This window comes from Bombina bombina, chromosome 4 (genome assembly GCF_027579735.1).
Source record: "Bombina bombina isolate aBomBom1 chromosome 4, aBomBom1.pri, whole genome shotgun sequence".
Taxonomy (NCBI): Eukaryota; Metazoa; Chordata; class Amphibia; order Anura; family Bombinatoridae; genus Bombina; species Bombina bombina.
In genome coordinates, this window is record NC_069502.1 from 857,743,815 (window position 1) to 857,762,065 (window position 18,251).

Sequence of the window (18,251 nt, forward strand, 5' to 3'; positions counted from 1 at the left end):
GTGATGTGTCTGAGGGATACAGGGCACAGGTGAGTGTACATGTGTGATGTGTCTGAGGGATGCAGGGCACAGGTGAGTGTATGTGTGATATGTCTGAGGGATGCAGGGCACAGGTGAGTGTACATGTGTGATGTGTCTGAGGGATGCAGGGCACAGGTGAGTGTACATGTGTGATGTGTCTGAGGGATGCAGGGCACAGGTGAGTGTACGTGTGTGATGTGTCTGAGGGATACAGGACACAGGTGAGTGTACATGTGTGATGTGTCTGAGGGATGCAGGGCACAGGTGAGTGTACATATGTGATGTGTCTGAGGGATACAGGGCACAGGTGAGTGTACGTGTGTGATGTGTCTGAGGGATACAGGGCACAAGTGAGTGTATGTGTGTGATGTGTCTGAGGGATACAGGGCACAGGTGAGTGTACGTGTGTGATGTGTCTGAGGGATACAGGGCACAGGTGAGTGTATGTGTGTGATGTGTCTGAGTGATACAGGGCACAGGTGAGTGTACGTGTGTGATGTGTCTGAGGGATACAGGGCACAGGTGAGTGTACGTGTGTGATGTGTCTGTGGGATACAGCGCACAGGTGAGTGTACGTGTGTGATGTGTCTGAGGGATACAGGGCACAGATGAGTGTACATGTGTGATGTGTATGAGGGATACAGGGCACAGGTGAGTGTACATATGTGATGTGCATAAATAAAAAGAGAGAAGCGCTCAACCTGGGAACGAACAGCATAATAGCTTGTTCTATGGCTAGTTACCACCCTAGAAGCAGCCTCTTTTTGCTCAATATGTGCCTTTCACAGAGAAGAACTTTCCTGTAGCATATCAGTCTGATCCTGACTTCCCAGTACAGTCCAGCCCCGAAATACCAGGCAATCCCTCTCTGATCAAGAGAAACAGCAAAACCCCAGACGTACGTTTCGGCCTATTGTGGGCCTCGTCAGTGAGGTGCAGCCATATCCCTCTAGGCACACTGAGCAACGGGTCCACGTCTGGATTCCCGCATCACACTTAGGGAGACTTCCCTAAGTGTCATAATTTGCATAAATAAAAAGAGAGAAGCGCTCAACCTGGGAACAAACAACAGCATAATAGCTTGTTCTATGGCTAGTTACCACCATAGAAGCAGCCTCTTTTTGCTCAATATGTGCCTTTCACAGAAAAGAACTTTCCTGTAGCATATCAGTCTGATCCTGACTTTACAGTACAATCCAGCCCCGAAATACCAGGCAACCCTCTCTGAACAAGAGAAACAGCAAAACCCCAGACGTACATTTCGGCCTATTGTGGGCCTCGTCAGTGAGGTGCAGCCATATCCCTCTAGGCACACTGAGCAACGGGTCCACGTCTGGATGCCCGCATCACACTTAGGGAGACTTCCCTAAGTGTCATAATTTGCATCACTGACGAGGTCCACAATAGGCCGAAATGTACGTCTGGGGTTTTGCTGTTTCTCTCGTTCAGAGAGGGATTGCCTGGTATTTCGGGGCTGGACTGTACTGGGAAGTCAGGATCAGACTGATATGCTTCAGGAAAGTTCTTCTCTGTGAAAGGCACATGTTGAGCAAAAAGAGGCTGCTTCTTGGGTGGTAACTAGCCATAGAGCAAGCTATTATGCTTTTGTTCGTTCCCAGGTTGAGCGCTTCTCTCTTTTTATTTATACATATGTGATGTGCCTGAGGGATACAGGGCACAGGTGAGTGTACATGTGTGATGTGTCTGAGGGGTACAGGTGAGTGTATGTGTGATGTGTCTGAGGGATACAGGGCACAGGTGTGTGTGATGTGTCTGAGGGATACAGGGCACAGGTGAGTGTACGTGTGTGATGTGTATGTGTGCGACATGTCTGACGGACACAGGGCACAAGTGAGTGTATGTTTGTGACATGTCTGTGGGAATCAGGGCACAGATGATTCTACGTTTGACGTCTGGGAAACAGGTAAGTGTACATGTGTGATGTGTCTGAGGGAAGCAGGGCACAGGTGAGTGTCCTTATGTGATATGTATGGGGAATGCAGGGCACAGGTGAGTGTATGTGTGTGATGTGTTTGAGGGGTGCAGGGCACAGGTGTGTTTTTTTTTGTTTGTTTGTTTTTTTTCTAACTTTTATTTTGAATCCAATTCAAGATACATTCCACGATATAGCAGGAGAACAGAGTTATTCATATTCTTTATACATAAATGAAAAAAGAGCAAAAAAACTAAACCATTTTGCATAGTAAATTCCTTTCCTGCAATATATATGGATACAGGGCTAGACTTATAACCCTACACAACAATAACTTATATTTTAAGTGAGCGAGGAGCATAACAAAAGAAAAGCATATAAGAAGAAAAAAAAATACTCCTTGATCTCCTAGCTTAGTCTACTAAAATTTTGCCCACTAATTTTTTGTATCTGGATTGGAGGTTTTCAGATTACCTAAAATATAACACAACAAACAACCGTCAGGAACAAAGACAGGACAAAACATAACTGGACAAAACAAACCCCCCCTCTATTTCCTGCCCTCTTTAGCTTTAGATATTAAATGTATCCACACCTCCAATATGTCGGGTATCTATCCGACATAATTAGCTGTTGGAAAAGAGGGGAGGCCCGTAACGGGAGTAAGATCTGGGTTTGCGTCTCACGTGGTAATGACAATATAACATTTTCCTATTTAGCCAGAAAAGCCATAAGTTTAGTATCTAAAAATATCATGGGATCTTTTATATCTATTGCTAGTTGAAACAGCATACTGTTAATGAAAGCGGCAATACCTGGTGCTTTTTTATCCTTCCAGCTTCTTAAGATCGTCTGTCTCTCAACTAGTATAGATGTATTAATTAGTTGTTTGTTCTGAATATCTATCTTAGAGGTAAGAAATAAAATTTGCTCTATATTAAGTTTAATTTTGTTTGGTAGAAATTTATTGAGCCAAAATGTTATTTTACACCAAAAATGTTGGATCTTAGGGCATAGATAAAAAGCATGCAAAATATCAGCTTCAGAAGAGCAGCATCTCAAACATCTGATAGTACCTTGCTTATGCCACTTAGTCATTAATTTAGGTGTTAAATATGCTCTATTTAATAATTTAATGTGCGATTCTCTGAAAGATATTGGACAGGTATACTCAAGGATCAATATAAAGCTCTTTTTGAAATATTCAAAATTCAAGTTTCTAAGATCGGTACGCCATTTAGCATATACATCTAATATTTTATCTTTGGCTTCTAGAGAGATTATACTTTTATATAGAAATGAAATTAAATGTTTCCCAGACCGATAAATATTAATAATTGAATCAATATTTCCAAGACTACTTGTGAGTTAATAAAATGTCTGATTTGCAGATATGCAAAAAATTGAGTTCTCTTTAGTTTATATTCTTTGACCAGAAAATCGAAGGTTTTAACAGATTTAGTCTGTATATCAATTAGTTGACAGACTTGATTTAACCCTTTTTGGGACCAGTCATAAAAGGTGTATGTCTATAAACCACTTGGGAATTGTGGGTTACCTCTTATTGGAAGGTATTGTGATATTTTATAATCAATATGAAGACTTTGACATATTTTCTTCCATGCTAATACTATATTATATATTGTGTATTTAAAAGCAATTTTTCCAATGAGTTTCAGGTGAGTTTGATGAAGTAGGGCCCTGAGAGATAAGGGAGAAATTACGGCCTCCTCACTTTGATAATTAGTTATATGTTCTGCACCTGTTAGCCAATCTATGGCAATTTTGTCCATGCAGGTCCAATTATATAGTTTAAGATTTGGAAAGGCACTCTCAAATGTGATAATTTCTTAAGGGCTATATGAGGCTTCCCTTTACCCCATATAAACTGTGAGCATTGTGAGTTAAATCTTTGTTGGTCTTTAAAAGGAATAAAGGCAGGATTATTTTGCACGAGAAATAGAATTTTAGGAAAGAGACTCATTTTAATGAGGGAGACTTTTGCTAATAGGGTTAATGGTAATTTGGACCAATTTTTTAGGCATGATAGACATTTCTGGAATTTGATCTGGGACAGGAGCTTTACCATTTGCAGAGCTCTTTATAACTTGACAAAATAATAGAGCAAGGAGTCTCTATAAGAAGTGCGCTAAAGATTGGTAAACACCAAACTTATGGAAACCAGAAAGTCCTATAGCAGCGGATCACTCCTCTGGTCGGGCAGCACTCTTCAAGATAGGAACAATGGAATACACCTGTAGAGACAGAAAGCAGAGGCGCCTCATGGGACAATATTGTCTAGTAAAGTGGCAAAGCTAACACAGCAGCCCAGCAGCGGGGGTACTCACAAGGGTAGCGGCATAAACGTATGCCTCACTAAGCAGGACGGGACCTTTAGTCGCCCGACAGACAAAACTCTGGAACCACCACGTGGATGCCAAATGGCCAATCAGCATTAGCCCACGAGCGACATCACGATGGGAGCTGTCTGAAGGATATCCAGTCACCGGCCTCAGCAGTATGATTGGCAGGTCAATAGACCATACAACAAAGTCAGACGTAGAGCAGGTAGTCAGAACTCGGAAATGTATTGTAGTTTAAAATGTATACAGCATACAGCAACGCGTTTCTCGACCTTCAGGTCGTTTCATCAGGCTAATACTGAACAATACAAGCCAATCATACTGCTGAGGCCGGTGACTGGATATACTTCAGACAGCTCCCATTGTGACGTCGCTCGTGTGCTAATGCTGATTGGCCATTTGGTATCCACGTGGTGGTCCAGAGTTTTGTCTGTCGGGCAACTAAAGGTCCCGTCCTGCTTAGTGAGGCATACGTTTATGCCGCTACCCTTGTAAGTACCCCTGCTGCTGGGCTGCTGTGTTAGCTTTGCCACTTTACTAGACGATATTGTCCCATGAGGCGCCTCTGCTTTCTGTCTCTACAGGTGTATTCTCTTTATAACTTGCATAATATCCTCCGTAGTTATCTCATTGTTAAGCATCATTAACTGTTCCGAGCTAATCTTCGGAGTAATAATATTGTCCCAGAAACTGATCTTTGCCTCTTGGTCAACTTTATCAGATGTATATAGTGTTTGAAAAAATGCATGGAACTGTGATAGTATATCTTTGGGAGAAGTATGTTTTTTTACCATCAGCTAAAATAGCTGCAATGTAATTATTCTTTTTACTACTTTTGACTAGGTTGGCTAATGATTTAGCCGATTTTGGGGAGAATCTATTAAACCTAGCATTGTTGTTGATATCTATTTGGGTTAATTGCTGATTTAGAAAGGTTTATCTCTCTAACTTTGCCTTCTGATATTCTTTCCAATTTACCTTATTTGGATTTTCTAGATATCTTATATATTCTTTAGTTGGTTGGTTAATTGGGTTTCTCTCTTGCCTAGGGCCTTTCTTATAATCGTATAAGCCTTAATTTCTCCTCTGAATAAGGCTTTTGCTGTCTCCAAAAAAAATTCTACTTTTGGTAGATAATTTTTATTTTAGTGAAAAAACTCTCTCCAATTGGATTGCATCCAGTTTCAAAATTTGATATTTGAAAGAAGGAAAATAGAAACTTGCCTGTCGATTTTGTTTGGGACTGAGTTGACTGATGGACAAGGAGATGATTGCATGATCTGATATTAAAATATTGACGATATCTGTAAAAATTTCCGCACCCAGGAGAGACTCGCTGATCAGAAGCATATCAATTCTGGTTAAATTTCTATACTTCTTTGATTCGCATGTATAGGATCTCTCATCTGGGTGTTGTAGTCTCCAGATATCTCTTAGTTTAAGACTTTTAGCGAAGTTAAATAAGCCTTTAGCTTCTTTTTTGTATTGATTGGCCTGGGAAACTTTAAAACGATTAAGATAAGGATTAAACACACTATTGAAGTCTCCTCCCACTATGAGTTGCAAATCTACAGAGTCAATATGATTAGTAAACAGATCATCCCAAAAAGCTGGTCGGTGTTCATTTGGTGCGTATAGATTACAAAGAGTAAAATTGTGTCCTTGCATAGATATTTTCAAAATTAAAAATCTGCATTCTTTATCTAGAAACTGAGATTTTATCTCATATTCTAAATTCTTATTAAATACACATGCCACCCCCCTTTTCCTTCCAACTGCCGGGACTGCTATCACCTCACCAATCCATCCATGCTTCTGGCCCATTTAGATGCGTCTCTTGTAAAAGCGCAATGTCTGGGGCAAATTTTGAATTTAATTTTTCATCTATACAAATTCCCTTTTTCCGTTTTTACTTTTTTTTTTTTCTCTTTTCCCTTTCTTTCGTTGGCCCTTGAAAAAAAAGATAAGAAGGGGGACAGGTGGGGTGGGGGGAGCAAAAAAAAAAAAAAAAGAACCCTATAACCATATTTAAAAAACAAAAAACACATAAAAAAGAAAAACAGCTTGTTAATCTCTGATATTCGATCATACTACAATTCAGAGCCTTGTTGAACCTTAAAATTTTTTATAAATTGTTTAGCCTCTTCAGAATTGACTAATAATATCATCTTAGAGTTATGAAAATTTGTTAATTTAGCCGGGTAAATCATAGTAGCGTTAAGTCCAAGATCATTTGTGTACACAGAGGGGCGATCTCCCTTCTTTTGTTCAGGGTTTCTGCAGATAAATGTTGGAAAATCAGGATTCGCGTATTATTGAATTTGAATGGGTTTAGCTTGCGGAACAAAGTTTAAAATATTTTGCTTGTCCTGAAAGTTAAAAAATCTTGCTATGATCAGTCTTTTTGGAATATAGGTACTTTCTTTTAGCTTAACTGGCCCTACTCTGTGGACTCTTTCAATAGCTAATGGGAGCTGATCAGGAGGGAACCCCGTTGCTTCAGGTAGGGAGATAGAAATGAATTCCATAATATCAGTATATTCCTACAAATTTTTAGATTTCTTCGAGACCTGTCTTCTAAGTCGTCTATTCGCAATTGTAAGGTCTGTATTAGTTTAGCTTGTGAGTCTAGAGAAGATTGTTGGCTGAATTCTAAATTATCTATGTCAGATATTCTAGTTTCAATCTCAGACAGACTATTTGAAAATTGTTTAATTTCATTAGACATACATGATATCTCTCTTTTTATGTTTTCAAATTGCAGCAGAAAAATGTAAGATATTTGTTTGACCGGGCTATCTGTGTCAATTTGATTGGCCTTACCAGAGATTTTATCAGCCTGTTCTATGTCTGTTGTACCTATCCTACTGCGAGGCTTTTTATCTTTTTGTTGTTTAGGCGGCATGTTATCTGCATTCATTTTGCTGCTAGTTAAGAATCTGTCCATAGACTGATATTTGAGAACAGAGGTTCCCTGTGCAGAAGTGACTGGTGTGGTTCTTTAAGTGAGACTATGTAACCTAAGGCTACAATCGACTTTTTTTTTTTTTTTTTTTTATATTGTTTTTAACAAAAACTGTGATAGAGAAAAAAGAAAAAAAATCATCAAAAAGTGGTAAGTAGATGCGACTCAATCAGCCGCATACAGAATTGTGCGCGGTGTGTATATAAACATAGGTGTTAGAGATTATAGTATAAGAGGTTATACTGTGTTCTCTGAAATATTGAATACTCCTTTGATTCTTGTCCCTAGCCGTAGAAACAACTTAGCCTAATATATATTAGGGAAAGAGAGAGATATATTGTAAGTCTCTTGTTTTACTTTATAGAGATTAATGAATCACTATATTACCACTTTAAATAATGGTCTTATTCAGATACATTTTACGTGTTTGGGAGTATATGTGTATAGCCCTGTTTATACCGGGCCTTGTATATTAAATTCACAAACTCTTACTAAAGAATACTTGTATTTTCAAAACTTATAGTTCCTATCTGATTAAATCAGGGGCTTCATAATAATATGTCCTTAGTTTCTTCACAGGGTTAGTTACCTATTAGCCCTTTTCTCAATAGAGGACATAGATTTTTTTTTTTTTATATATATCAGCTTAAAGATATTAACCGTTTGCATTAACAGCGTCCTGCACCTAAAACCAGTATATTTAGAAGTTCTTAACCTATATCTTACTATATTTAGGAAGCTGGTAGGGCTTCAAATATTTTAAATTAGCTATTGTACATCAGAATTACATTCAATTAGGTATATATAATATAACATCAACCAGACTAGTTCTATCAACAAAATACCAAGCATTCAAAGATAGATATACATTTCTCTGTAAAAAAAAAATAAAAAAAAAATTAGAAATTATATTCTGTGGTAAATTATAGAGATACCAAATTAGCTAGTATACCACAATATTACATTCGTCTTAAAGGGACAGTCTACCATAGAAATTTTATTGTTTTAAAAGATAGATCATCCCTTTATTACCCATTCCCCGTTTTTGCATAACCAACATAGTTATATTAATATACTTTTTACCTTTGTGATTACCTTGTATCTAGGAACCTTCTTCCAGCCCCCTGATCACATGACTGTGACTGTTTATTATCTATTGTCTTAAATTTAGCATTGTATTGTGCTAAATCTTAAATAACCCCCTGTGCCTGAACACAGTGTTATCTATATAGCCACGTGTACTTTCTGTCTCTTTGTGTTGAAAAGAGATTTAAAAACCCTGTGATAAGAGGCAGCCCTCAAAGGCTTAGAAATTAGCATATGAGCCTACCTATGTTTAGTTTAAACTAAGAATACCAAGAGAAAAAAGAAAATTTGAAGATAAAAATAAATTGGAAATTTGATTAAAATTAAAAATCCTATCTGAATAATGAAAGTTTAATTTATACTATACTGTCCCTTTAAATTAACTTGGGTCAGAGCGAAAAGCATATCAAAGATTTTTGTATCGGCTTAGGGATATTAACCCTTTTTTCTTCTTTTTCTTTTTTTTTTTTTTAAAAAAAAGAGAGAAAAAATCCTGAACCTGAAGCCAGAATATTTAAAAGTTCTGGACCTGAATATTACTATGTTTAGAGAAAAGATAGAGCTTCAAGCATTTTCAATCGGCTATTATAAGCGCAGTTAGATTCCTTTAGGTATACTTAATACAGATAATATAACTTCGGTCAAGCTGGTTCTATCCAAATCATACCAAATGGCCAGAATATGGATAACTTTCCCTGTAAATGGCTCAATTATTATACTCTGGGGTAGATTCTGGAGAAACCAGCTCAGCTAATATACCACAATATTACATTGACTTAAATGTACTTAGGTTATAAACCTTGATATGAGACAGATTTATCTTATCTATAAAAACTGGCTATGTACATTCAGTGCAGGATATACAGGATCTTGAATAAATGCTGTATCCTGCAAAATAAATCCTATAAACCCAACAAAACTATAACAGTTATTATACAGCAGTCTAGTGTTCACTTAGTCTTATATTATATAGCATATTGAGTGCCTGTGTTATCCAGTGTTCTAAAGATAGAGTTATGCTGTGATTTCCTCTGGAATTTAAGAGACAATATTGTGTGCCGCACTCTCTCATATGAGGATAATATTCCAGGACTATTGGCTTATTAAATGCTTATGACAAGGAATCCAAAGAGTCTTATGTTTCCACTTTGTAGGGATATTCCAGGCAACTATCGATTACTCGGTTAGTTCTGATAAGAAGAATTTTAATTTTAATAACGTCGTTTGTTACTGAGTTTATAGAGGAGGTATACCCAGTAGGAGTTAAATAAGTAAGTGGTCCAGCTAACTAAGCCACGGAGCGATTCCAACCCCTTGCACACGTTTGGAGAGAGCATGGTAACCCACTTGCATATGTCTATTTAAATTTAAAATAATCTTTAGTCACTTATTTTATCCTGGAAAGTGGCTTTTTCAGTTGTGGTACAGCCTTGAGGTTAAGGTTCTACAATGTGATGTACATGAAAAGTGTAATAAAACTGAGTACTTGACAACTAGGTAAACTAATTGTAAGGAGTTGCACAATTTAGTATAGAAGGATTAGCTCTACGATATGAAATATCTATTAACTCAGCAAAGACTGTTAAATAAAGTAGAAAACTGTTATTCCATCATTGTTAAATGTCATTCACACATTACTAACTTTATAAAAAAAAAATTAAGTCACAACCAGTAGTAGTCTACTTTAACAGTCTTTGATAAGTTAATAGATATTTCATATCGTAGAGCTAATCCTTCTATACTAAATTGTGCATCTCCTTACAATTAGTTTAGCTAGTTGTCTTGTTCTGGTTGTTTAGACTCTACGACAGGTAATAACTCTAGTGGTATTTTACAATTACTAATTCACTATATAAGGAAAATTATACTAAGAGATTACCTGCCATTATATAACCCAGCTACCCCCAATCCCCTCTTTTGTGTTCTAAAACCGAGTACTTATCTGAAGTCACTTGGCCCTTGTTTCTCGCCTGGAGCACATAGTAGAATGGAGGTGTCCGGCTATTTCTTGTCCGCAATCCTGCAGTATCAGGTACTCAGCTCGTCTTTTTGAGTACACACAGCTTGGGTTTGATGAAAATATTCTCCTATCCCGGGTAGCCCGTTTTAGAGAAATGCAATATGACCCGCTTCTCACCATCTCAGGTCACCCTGGGATCCTGGGAGAATCCCAACGACGTATCAGCTCGGAGCTGCCTCCGCTAGTGACTGAACTCCTAGCACACTGCAGTGTGAAAAATTTCAAGCTGTAGCGTCAAGCGGCAAGTATGTGTTGTCCTCCAAGAGGAAGAGGAAACAAGCTGTGGCCCCAGCAATTGGGCCAGGATAACTTAGCAGGGCTTCCAATGTCAGCTGCCGACTCCTCTCTCTCTGCTCGGCAGCGGGCCGGTGTAGACTTCCACTCCACACCAATGGCAGATGATCGTGGTGGTAGTGAGTCGTCGTGTTTCACAGTCCAGGGACGCAGAATTTGCGTGTCTGCAACCGCTCCTCCCACCTCCGGAAGTGCTCAAAGATTGACAGTTTGGGTGCGGCGTTCAAATAATGAACAACTCACCTGTTATTTGTAGAGATTATGATATAACTTATGTAGGGCTGAATTCTAAATACAATGAATGAAAACGGCATCAGCACAAGGGTATGAAATGACTCAGTGGTGAAAATGTTCAACTTGATAACGTGCATTATTTCTATTGTTTTTACTTTTTTATTAAAGAAATAGAAAATACTTTTGTCTTGAATGATATAAATCCCTTTATATATCTGATGTCTCTATCATATCCCTGTGGTACTCTCTCTCACCCAGGCAATACATGTTAAGATCATTAAATGGGCTGTAGTGAGGTTTTAATAACCAATGGAAAATAGATTTCATTTTCAAAACCTCACAGAACCCTGTAATAAGTCTCATATGGGAGTTCTGGTTACAATGAGGCTGTATTTGTAGCAAGTAAAGTAACTGATTCCCAGCTAACTCTCTTTACTGTATGACACATGTTGTATTTACTGTTGTGCTGATGTCATTTCATGGGATGTTTTTACCGGATGTGACTGCTAGTGATGTACGCTCAGGTTTATTTCACTTAAATTACACAGTTTTTCACATTTTGTTTTAAACTAACTTTTAAAAAGATACCATGTAAAGAGTGATTTATTTATTTCTAGTACTGATATTTTTTTCAGGTGAAAACGATGCTAACATTTTATGTAACACAGGGCACAGGTGAGTGTACATGTGTGATGTGTCTGAGGGATACAGGGCACAGGTGAGTGTACATGTGTGATGTGTCTGAGGGATACAGGGCACAGGTGAGTGTACGTGTGTGATGTGTCTGAGGGATACAGGGCACTGGTGAGTGTACGTGTGTGATGTGTCTGAGGGATACAGGGCACAGGTGAGTGTACGTGTGATGTGTCTGAGGGATACAGGGCACAGGTGAGTGTACATGTGTGATGTGTCTGAGGGATACAGGGCACAGGTGAGTGTACATGTGTGATGTGTCTGAGGGATACAGGGCACAGGTGAGTGTACATGTGTGATGTGTCTGAGGGATAGAGGGCAAAGGTGAGTGTACGTGTGTGATGTGTCTGAGGGGTACAGGTGAGTGTATGTGTGATGTGTCTGAGGGATACAGGGCACAGGTGAGTGTACATGTGTGATGTGTCTGAGGGATACAGGGTACAGGTGAGTGTACGTGTGTGATGTGTCTGAGGGATACAGGGTACAGGTGAGTGTACATGTTTGATGCGTCTGAGGGATACAGGGCACAGGTGAGTGTACATGTTTGATGCGTCTGAGGGATACAGGGCACAGGTGAGTGTACATGTGTGATGTGCCTGAGGGATATAGGTCACAGGTGAGTGTACGTGTGTGATGTGTCTGAGGGATGCAGGGTACAGGTGAGTGTACATATGTGATGTGTCTGAGGGATACAGGACACAGGTGAGTGTACATGTGTGATGTGTCTGAGGGATACAGGGTACAGGTGAGTGTACGTGTGTGATGTGTCTGAGGGATGCAGGGTACAGGTGAGTGTACATATGTGATGTGTCTGAGGGATACAGGGCACAGGTGAGTGTACATGTGTGATGTGTCTGAGGGATACAGGGCACAGGTGAGTGTACATATGTGATGTGTCTAAGGGATACAGGGCACAGGTGAGTGTACGTGTTATGTGTCTGAAGGATACAGGGCACAGGTGAGTGTACGTGTGTGATGTGCCTTAGGGGTACAGGTGAGTGTACATGTGTGATGTGTCTGAGGGGTACAGGTGAGTGTATGTGTGATGTGTCTGAGGGATACAGGGCACAGGTGAGTGTACATGTGTGATGTGTCTGAGGGATACAGGGTACAGGTGAGTGTACGTGTGTGATGTGTCTGAGGGATACAGGGTACAGGTGAGTGTACATGTTTGATGCGTCTGAGGGATACAGGGCACAGGTGAGTGTACATGTGTGATGTGTCTGAGAAATACAGGGCACAGGTAAGTGTACGTGTGTGATGTGCCTGAGGGATATAAGTCACAGGTGAGTGTACGTGTGTGATGTGTCTGAGGGATGCAGGGTACAGGTGAGTGTACATATGTGATGTGTCTGAGGGATACAGGGCACAGGTGAGTGTACGTGTTGTGTCTGAAGGATACAGGGCACAGGTGAGTGTACATGTGTGATGTGTCTGAAGGATACAGGGCACATGTGAGTGTATGTGTGTGATGTGTCTGAGGGATACAGGGCACAGGTGATTGTATGTGTGTGATGTGTCTGAAGGATACAGGGCACAGGTGAGTGTATGTGTGTGACATGTCTTTGGGAATCAGGACACAGGTGAGTGTACGTGTTATGTGTCTGAAGGATACAGGGCACAGGTGAGTGTATGTGTGTGATGTGTCTGAAGGATACAGGGCACAGGTGATTGTATGTGTGTGATGTGTCTGAAGGATACAGGGCACAGGTGAGTGTACAGGTGTGATGTGTCTGAAGGATACAGGGCACAGGTGAGTGTATGTGTGTGATGTGTCTGAAGGATACAGGGCACAGGTGATTGTATGTGTGTGATGTGTCTGAAGGATACAGGGCACAGGTGAGTGTATGTGTGTGATGTGTCTGAAGGATGCAGGGCACAGGTGAATGGATTTTATTTTCGAAAACCTCACAAAACCCTGTAATACGTCTCACATGGGAATTAGGATTGGTTATAATGAGGCTGTATTTGCAGCTAGTAAAGTAACTGATTCCTAGCTAACTTGCTTTACTGCATGACACAGGTTGTATTTACTGTTGTGCCAATGTAATTATATGGGTTGTTTCATCCAGATGTGACTGCTAGTGATGTAGACTCAGGTGTTTTTAACTTAAATTACACCATATATCACACTAAACTAAATAGAGACCATGTAAATAGTGATTTATTTATTTATTCTTTTTTTACAGGTGAAAAAGATTCTAAGATTTCATGTAACATGGAACAAACAGAAGACCAGTGGCTAAGTAATATGCCAGAAGCTGCAGAGCAGGAAATATGTGACAATATAATTACAGGTGAGTGTACATGTGTGATATGTCTAAGGGACGCTGGGTACAGGTGAGTGCACGTGTGTGACATGACTGACCATGGAACTCCCAGTAAAGTAACTTACAAGTTTCGCATAAAATTGTGCATATATAAATAGCATTATAAATACATATTCTTCCTAATTGGAAAGAGTCTACAGCTGCATTCATTACTTTTGGGAAATAAGAACCTGGCCACCAGGAGGAGGCAAAGACACCCCAGCCAAAGGCTTAAATACTCCTCCCACTAACCTCATCCCCCAGTCATTCTTTGCCTTTCGTCCCAGTAGTTGGCAGAGAAGTGTCAGAAGTTTAGTTAGTCTCTTATGGAGGATAGTACTCCTGAAGGCAGGAGGACTAAAACTGGGACCACAGTCCGAAGATGCAGGGAGAGTCTTTCTGCAAAACCATCCCGACTCATATTAACAGCTCCACCAGCAATCGGCGTTGATTAACTTCGCTTCGCTGCCTGCTTTGTTCTCTCAAGTCCATGTCGGAGGCGATGCTACTATCCGTCACACTTGAACGGCCGTGTTCCTGTTCCACAGCATAGATTCCGGTAAGATCGTTTCATTTTGCTGCTGCAAATGTACTGTGATTATTGCGTTTCCTGTGAAATCTCTGGCGGGATTTAAATGTAAGACCTTAAGGGTCTCAGTGAGGCACCTTTTTAGGATCTTGGAATCAAGGGTTAATGAAAGGGGGGGTTTTAATCATGTTTCTTATGTGATTCAACCTGCTGATGTGTAGTGTTATCAGGCTTATGGCTGGAACATAGTGGCCCTGGAAGTGACGCTACCTTATGGTTTGACATGATTTTTTTTTTTACTAAACGGTTCACCTTGTGACCAGGCGTGCTAACGTTCGGTTTTCCATTTCCGCATTCCTAACCGTGTGGCGACGAAGAAATTCTTGTCCGCTGGTATCTGGTCATAGGAGGTGGTGAGTGCCCCAGCCATTGTGGGTGTCAGGTGCCGTTGGTTTTTTTATATAGTCTTTTTCGGATATATCTATCCAGCTATGGAGGATTGTGATGCTGAGACTGTTCTAAATTCAGATTTGGATTCTTCATCCTGTGAAGAATGCGTTTTGGTCCCGTTGACACAGGTCAGTTATACCCGTTATGCCATCTTAGCGCACCTGGTTCCTCAGGCTCGTGGAACCAAGGGTCTGCTGAGCCAGCCTCTGATGGTCCTGTCACTCGAGAAGCGAGTTCCCTACCGCATCCTACTACTACACATGCGGGTAACCCAGATAATGTTTATCCCTCCTTGCAGGGTGGCTTGTTCCCCCCCGGAGGTTGCAGCACGTTTTTGCTTTCACATATTTTTGGTGATTATTCGCCTGCAAAGTCCAGATGTTTATTTGCGATTGTGTTCGTGCCCTATTGTCTCGGGTCTCCCGGCCTTGGGAGGGCCTGTACAGTTCCCTGCGGGTGTGACTGTCCCTGAGTGTTGTGCCTTTCACTATAGAATAGCGCGCCTACACGTTTTACTTAGACATGTTTTCCAGTTATTGGATGATCCTATCCTTAATTTATACAGGAATCCGCAGTCTTCTACTTCGATTGGCTCACCTCACTAGACATGATGGGATGACGTAATCTCCTGATTGTTTAATTACTGAGATCTTTCCCAGATTTTGTTGGAAGATCAGGCTTCCGTTTGGCTGATCCTGCGGGTGTCTGATTCTTCCCGGGCGTTAACCTACGGGTTGCTGTATATTTTCTTTTTATCCAGTTAGGATACCTTTTTATTTTTGATTATATGTTTTCTTAGGGAACTTCTGGGATCAATTCTATCTAGTTACTTCTATGGAAGTTATTAGGGACACGTTAGTCCTAGGTTTGTCTGTTATGTCCTCCCCTCTGAGGGAGGTTTTGGGCAACTAGACAGTTATGACCCCGGCTGCGGCTTATCCTGCTGGGATTCAAATCTTCAGTCTCGAGGCTTATCTGTCACGTGGCACCTGTTCTGCCTGTCTGGTCCAGTGGGACGGTGAGCATTCACTTATTATTTGTTTTTTGTTCGTTTTCACAAACCCAGCTAAGCATTCTATAACGAGGGTCCAGATGGCAGGAAGGATTGTGCTAGTCCTTATTAGCCTTCAGTCTGGTGACCGGGTCGATGGAGTTCCGCTGTGTCTCTCTCTTGTTTCCGATTCTTGGCTAGAGTTTCTCTCCTCTTGGGTGAGGTTTGGGGGCTTAGCGCCTCTTACTGCAATTTTGGATGATTTTGACCTTCTAGGGTATCTTAGGTTTGGTTCCTGAGGTCTCTTCTTGGAAGTCCTTGGGAGCGTTCGCCCCTCTGGTTCTTTAGGGAAACCTGGTTTCAGTTGGGTTGCTCCTTGCAGGAACATTAGACTTTGTGGTGTCCTTGAGCTCCACCTAGGGGTTTTTCCCTGGTACTGGAATATTCTCCACGTCCCTTTTTATTCCGTCCCTCCGGTTTGGGAGGGGAGGTGGAGAATTTTCTTTGCTCGAGTGTTTTATTCTCGAGGTATCCCCTTGTTTTAATGGCCTTGGGACTTTTTGTGTCCTCTCTGGGGCCTGTTCCTTAGCTCTTTGGAGCGTGGGGTTCTATCAAGGGGTAGTTTCTCGCTGTCCAAATCCTCTGTCTCATTGGGACATTTCTCCCGGAGATCTGTTTTTTTTATATCAGATGGGGGGTGTCGGTCCAGAGTTTCTGGTTGTTTTGGGGCCCGGGTCGCCCTCGCTCTGGGTATTCCAGTAGGTGAGGTTGTTCCCCCCTCAGCGTTTTTCCCTTTCGGATCTTGTGTGGTCTGTTGGGATCTGGAGTGTGCCTGGGGTTCCCCTGTTAGCCGGTGAGGTAGCTCAGTTGGTATAGCCCTGTCTACACTCAAGCCTGTTCAACGTTCCAAGATCACAAGTTCGATCCCGGCTGGGCTGACTCAGCCCTTCATATAAGAAACTTGGGTTTCACCATGGACTATCTGGTGCCCAGATTTTTCTGAGTGCCCACGCTCTCTCCTATGTTCCTTACGCTTATGGTTAGTTTTCCCTTGGCTTGCTGTCTTAGCCTTTTGGCTTTTATGCTCTCTTTGAGGAGCTGCTGCTGCGATGGCACCTGTAGGGTGCTAGCGAGCTATTGTTTTAGGGATTCCGCCTTTTACGTTGATTTGCTGTGGCAGGTACTCTCTCCTTTTAGTCCCCTTCTTTTTAAGGGGGGCTTGTCTCCCTTTGCGGGAGTGTGGTCCCAGTTTTAGTCCTCCTGCCTTCAGGAGGTTGAGACAGTGGGGTAACTTTGTTCTGAGAGCACGTCTCTCTCTATATTGCTCTGGTCCTCCCGGTCTTTGTGTGGAGTTTTAGCCAGATTCTACCGGTCTACGGTCTCTCAACTGTTTATGTGGTGTTTCGGGTTCCGGGCACTATCGTAGTGGCTGTGCCATTTTTCTCTTGCTCCCTTTGTTGAGCTGGGGTGGGGCTCTTCTATTCCCCGGTTTCAGACCTGCCACTGCCAGGCTGGTCTGGCTGGAAGTTGGTGCAGTGCTCTGTTGCTTGTATCTAGTGTAGCGGGCTTCGTTGAGTTTCTGGCTCTGCTGTTCGGCTCTAGGGCTGAGCTCTGTAGCATCCTAAGGGTTGCATGTGGTTGCTCGTTGAGGTTTCTCTCATGAGACCTCTGTGGTGGGCCCTCCGTCGTTGGGGTTTCACAATTTAGGACTATTGGCTGTTCTTGGCCCTAGCACTTGTTTTTTTTCTGTGCTATCTTGGATGGCTGCGTGTTCTGGACTCAGGTGTGTACTTCATATGGGTCTGTTGCCCGGAAGAGTTTTCCTGATTCTTCAGTGGGCTGAGTTCGGAGGACGTTGTTATCAGCTGGTTCGATGGTTGGCTTGCTGGTGTGCAAGTGAGGTTCTTCCTTTCAGCCTCCTGCAGCTGTTGCACTTGAGGCTTACTAGCTAGCTTCCTGTACCGTCGCACAATGTTGGAGATATTTTTCTCTGTTTTTCTGTCCGGTCTGGACCTTGGAGTTCTTTTGGTTCGGATGTTGCCTCCCCGTTGTCTGGTCCCGTTGAGCCTCGCGAGCTGGGCTTGTTAGGGTTCCTTTTTGGATTTGGGGGTAAACTTCCAGTTTTTCTTGTGTTCTCCTTGCTGTCTCCCTTATGGGAGTTGTCGGCCAAGGTTCCCTTTGTTGGTAAGGGGTGTGTGGTTGGGGACTGTATGATGGGCGACGGTGTCTCTTGGTGGACTGTTGGCTCAGTTGAGTCTGTTTGTGGTCTCTAACCAGGCTTCTGGGCTGTCTGATGGTCAGTGTCCTTGGGGCCTTTTCCCTTCCTGTTTTCTCAGCTTCGGACGAAGCAGGTTTTTGTGTTG

The 18,251-nt window shown here is 41.6% G+C and overlaps 1 protein-coding gene across 1 annotated transcript in view; it reads left to right on the forward strand.

The window, feature by feature from the left end:
• LOC128657304 (gastrula zinc finger protein XlCGF26.1-like) overlaps positions 1 to 18,251 on the forward strand; it is a 128,242-nt gene that overhangs the window by 60,209 nt on the left and 49,782 nt on the right. Inside the window, exon 9 of the mRNA XM_053711596.1 lies at positions 13,799 to 13,906. Within this exon, the coding sequence (XP_053567571.1) occupies positions 13,799 to 13,906 (108 nt within the window). The remainder of the gene's footprint in view (positions 1 to 13,798; positions 13,907 to 18,251) is intronic.